This window comes from Amphiura filiformis, unplaced genomic scaffold, assembly GCF_039555335.1.
Source record: "Amphiura filiformis unplaced genomic scaffold, Afil_fr2py scaffold_594, whole genome shotgun sequence".
In the NCBI taxonomy this organism is placed as follows: domain Eukaryota; kingdom Metazoa; phylum Echinodermata; class Ophiuroidea; order Amphilepidida; family Amphiuridae; genus Amphiura; species Amphiura filiformis.
Genome location: NW_027306058.1, coordinates 626,133 through 630,837, shown reverse-complemented (window position 1 = coordinate 630,837; position 4,705 = coordinate 626,133). Strand labels below are relative to the sequence as shown.

Genomic DNA, 4,705 nt, shown 5'->3' with positions numbered 1-4,705 from the left:
TGGTTGATAGAAGAAGAAGAAAAAGAAGAAGAGGAAGAGGAAGAAGAAGAAGATGAAAGAACCTGTAAGAAAAAAGACACAGCCGTGACGTTAGTATTTTTAGAAGTTATATTTCAAGGTCGTTACATTAAGGCTACTCAAGGTTTTAATATTAAGGTTAATTAAAAAATATTGTAAAGACAGCCCGTCACCCTTAAGGTTACTCATTGTTGTTTGTTGATGCTGGGGCCCAGTATCAACCAAAATATCAAGGCAGCAGGGCCAGCAGGCCCGAGGCCGGCGATTCCTATACGAAGACTAAACACTCCAAGTGGGACCCCAATATAAGGGCCCCGCAGGGCGAGAAAGCAAGAGTAAACTTAAGGATGACGAGCTGATAACGAAAATTCTGTTATATTTACGGACAGCTCGTCACCCATTTCATAGGCTTACTTTTACATTTGTTTTACTCTTTGCCCCAAAATTTCCCTCATTTTTCAGGCCCTGCCCTCCATCGGGGGCTAATTTATAGTTTAAGCTTCTTTGCTATTGTTTTTGGAGCAACATTGTTTCTTTATAAGCCTGCGGCGCAACCTTGAACAATATTGTCTTTGAGCAATATTATCTTTTGTGTTGGTGCTGTCACCATGGTAACGCGCGACGCGTACGAGATACGCGTACAATATTAAAAAAATATTGTATTGCATCCGGGTATTTTGCAAATATTATATAATATACAGTTTTATTGTATCGCTCAAAAGCCTGATATAAATAATAATTTTTATTACTATTGTTATTGATTATATCTATGAATATTCTCAATCATCCAGGTAGTTGAATAAAGTTAGATTAGGTTATAAATCTTTGCAACTGGACTTACTGTTTTTGCTGACGCTTCATCAGGCCTAGTGATGTGAATTGGCTCTGTGTTATTGACCTGTGACGTCACGGTGGTAGGAGTGACGTCACACTGGAGTCGCCGAGGAATTTTCCTGATCGTTGGTTCGTAGCTGTGAGACAGGTTGTGGCATAGTCCCCCTCCGCGATTCAAAGTTGGTTCCTCCCTGCGAACATATATTGCTTCCTTTACCCCTCTTTCGAACCACCTATGTTCTTTGTCGAGCACAATAACGTCTTTATCCTCAAAAGTATGCTTAGCTGCTTTGAGGTGCGTGTAAACGGATGAATCGTTTAACCCTGTTGAGCTGGGGTGACGATGTTGGTACATCCGTTTATGGAGCGGTTGTTTAGTCTCTCCTATATAAAAGTCATCACAGTCCGTATCCTGGCAATTGATGGCATACACGATATTACTCTGTTTGCGCTGAGGGATCTTGTCTTTAGGGTGGACTAACTTCTGTCTCAGTGTGTTGCACGGTTTTAGTGAGACAGGGATCCGATGTTGTCCAAAAATCCTCTTTAATTTCTCAGAGACATCTGAGACGTACGGAATGGTGATGCCAAGGCTTTTTGAAAAGTCCAATCCTTGTATCCGCAGGTACCTAGGGCTGACTTGAGGTGTTCGCGTTCAACCGATTTAGCTTCCTCCGTCGAAGGGATGGTTTCAGCACGATGATAGAGTGTTTTAATCACACTGAGTTTATGGATGAGCGGATGATGGGAGTCAAACAGTAGATACTGGTCCGTATGTGTGGCTTTACGGTATACTGATGTTGAAAGAGTGCCGTCACCCTGAATTTTAACCAAACAGTCTGTGATGACTATTATATAGGAGAGACTAAACAACCGCTCCATAAACGGATGTACCAACATCGTCGCCCCAGCTCAACAGGGTTAAACGATTCATCCGTTTACACGCACCTCAAAGCAGCTAAGCATACTTTTGAGGATAAAGACGTTATTGTGCTCGACAAAGAACATAGGTGGTTCGAAAGAGGGGTAAAGGAAGCAATATATGTTCGCAGGGAGGAACCAACTTTGAATCGCGGAGGGGGACTACGCCACAACCTGTCTCACAGCTACGAACCAATGATCAGGAAAATTCCTCGGCGACTCCAGTGTGACGTCACTCCTACCACCGTGACGTCACAGGTCAATAACACAGAGCCAATTCACATCATTATTCATGGCGGATGAAAGGATGATCCTTCAACGGCAGAAGGGCGGAAGAGGAGGACTACATCTCCCAACGGCCAATGGACAACGGATGGTAGGAGTTGCGACCACCATCAATATCTAGCAATTGAAAGACAAATATGATGGCAAAAACTATTAACACCAGGGTTAAAGTCCCTGCTAATTGTCCTGAAGAAGAAGCCACTTCACCACTGTGTGGTGAAAGAGATGTCGTTGCTACCTCAAAGCCGTACGGAAGGGTACCAATTGATGGTGGTGGAAGCGAAGGGAAAACAAGCTTATCAAGCTTTCTGAAATGCAAGAGAGCTGTGAACATTGCTACTATGAATACTAGGACACTACGAAGCCCACATAAACAAATCGAACTATGTGCACTGGCCCAGGACTACAAAATAGATGTTATTGGCATCCAAGAGCACAGAACAGTCCATGATGACCAACTTCAGTACGAAAATCTCATTGAAGGATTCCAGCTTATAACTAGCTCTGCATGGAGAAACACATGGGTGCAGCAGTCGGTGGAGTTGGAGTTCTACTGAGTAATTTTGCCAGAAAAGTTTTAGTATCTGTATGCTACATATCACCAAGAATACTTAAAGTCACACTTAATGGCAACCCACAGACTACAATCATAGTGACATACTCTCCAACAAATGTCGCTGATGAAGATGATGTTACAGACTTCTACAATCAGCTGACTAAAGCAACCAGGGAAGTACCTGCACACAACTTTCTCATAGTAATTGGAGATTTCAATGCAAGAGTTGGACAGGACATAGCAAAGTTTTCTTATCACGAAACTACAAACAGAAATGGTGAACTTATGCTAGATTATACTCTAGAAAACAACCTTGTTGTTACCAATACCACATTTCAGAAGAGGGCAACAAAATTATGGACATGTGAGCTGCCAAGTGGGTATAGAGCACAGCTTGACTATGTGCTAGTCAGGAAGAAATGGAGGAATAGCGTGATCAATTCTGAGGCCTATAACTCATTTGCCAGCATAGGATCAGATCACAGAATCGTAACAGCCAATATAAGGCTTAGTCTCCGAGCAAATGGCAAATCACCTCCAAAGAGAGTAAAATATAACTGGAACAAACTTGCTTCTGATCCAGATCTGCAGGAAAACTATACAATTGAAGTGCGAAATAGATTCACTGCACTAACAGAGGAAGATGTTGGTACTGACCAATCCACAAGATATAGCTATCTCATACAAGCTAACAAGGAAACTGCTGCAAAGTTGTTACCACGTGTCCAAAAGAAGAAAAATCAAAATGCGCTTTGCTATGATGTGGGAGTCGAGAAAGCAAGACATCATCTGAAGGAGGCACATGACAAACATGTCATAGAGAATGACAAGTCAAGCTGTTATGCATTTGAGCAGAGCAAAAGAGCCCTTGATGATGCATATGAAGAGGCAAATTCTGATTATCTAGAGAAGAAGCTCAATGACTTTGAAGAGGCCAACCTCAGTCATAAGCACCGGATGGCGTGGGACCTTGTAAACGAGATCAGTGGTAGAAAAAAGTCAAAAAATGGAAGGTTAAAGGGGGATACTAAAGAAGACAGGATCCAAAGCTGGTTCAATCACTTTCAGCAACTTCTTGGAGATCCTCCAGTTGTGACTGATGAAGATGAAGATATACCCACAATCTTCGAAGAACTACCAATCAGAACTGATCCCTTTGACAAAGTAGAATATCAAAAGGCAAAGGAGGCCATTAAGGAAGGGAAAAGTTTTGGTGAAGACGGAATTCCTCCAGAAGTCATAAAAAGATGCAACCTGGATGAAATTATCCTTGACTTCTGCAACAAAGCATTTGTTAGCAACGAAAAACCTGATCAGTGGTCTATAATGAACCTTATCCCTGTACCAAAAAGTGGGGATCTCAGCAACACTGCAAACTACAGAGGTATAAGCCTTAGCTCTATTGTAGCAAAAACCTACAATCGCATGCTGCTTGAAAGGATAAGACCACATATGGACATCAAACTCAGACCAAACCAATGCGGATTTAGAGAAAACAGATCTACTGTATGCCAGATTCTTGCACTTAGAAGAATAATAGAAGGAATTCAGGACAAAAATCTCACTGCAGTAATGACATTTATTGATTTTAAGAAAGCATTCGATACAATACATAGAGGGAAAATGGTCAAAATACTCAAGGCATATGGACTACCTACCATAATTGTGAAAGCCATAGAAGACACCTACCAGAACACAAGAGCAAAAGTTGTGACTCCTGATGGGGAAACAGAGGAATTCAACATCCTTGCAGGAGTTCTTCAAGGGACACTCTTGCTCCTTATCTTTTTATAACTGTGTTAGACTATTGCATGAGATCTGCTATAGATGGTAGAGAAGAGAATCTAGGCTTTACAGCAAATCCCAGACGCAGTAGAAGGGTTGGACCGCTATGTGTTACTGACTTGGACTTTGCTGACGATATAGCATTAATATCTGATACTGCCAGTCAAGCTCAGGAGCTACTGGAAAGGATAGAGAAAGCTGCTTTACAAGTAGGTCTGCACATGAATACCAAAAAGACAACATGCATGGTATTCAATCAACATACTGAAGTGGATGTAAGTACTGCAGATGGAACCAGTTTGGAAG

General features: G+C 41.8%; 1 protein-coding gene across 1 annotated transcript; it reads left to right on the top strand.

Annotated features, from left to right (window-relative positions):
* Positions 1 to 2,566: 2,566 nt before the first annotated feature.
* Positions 2,567 to 4,408, top strand: LOC140145684 (uncharacterized). Its single transcript, XM_072167370.1, has one exon. The coding sequence runs from the start codon at positions 2,567 to 2,569 to the stop codon at positions 4,406 to 4,408; it is 1,842 nt and encodes a 613-aa protein (XP_072023471.1).
* The last annotated feature ends 297 nt before the right edge of the window (positions 4,409 to 4,705 follow it).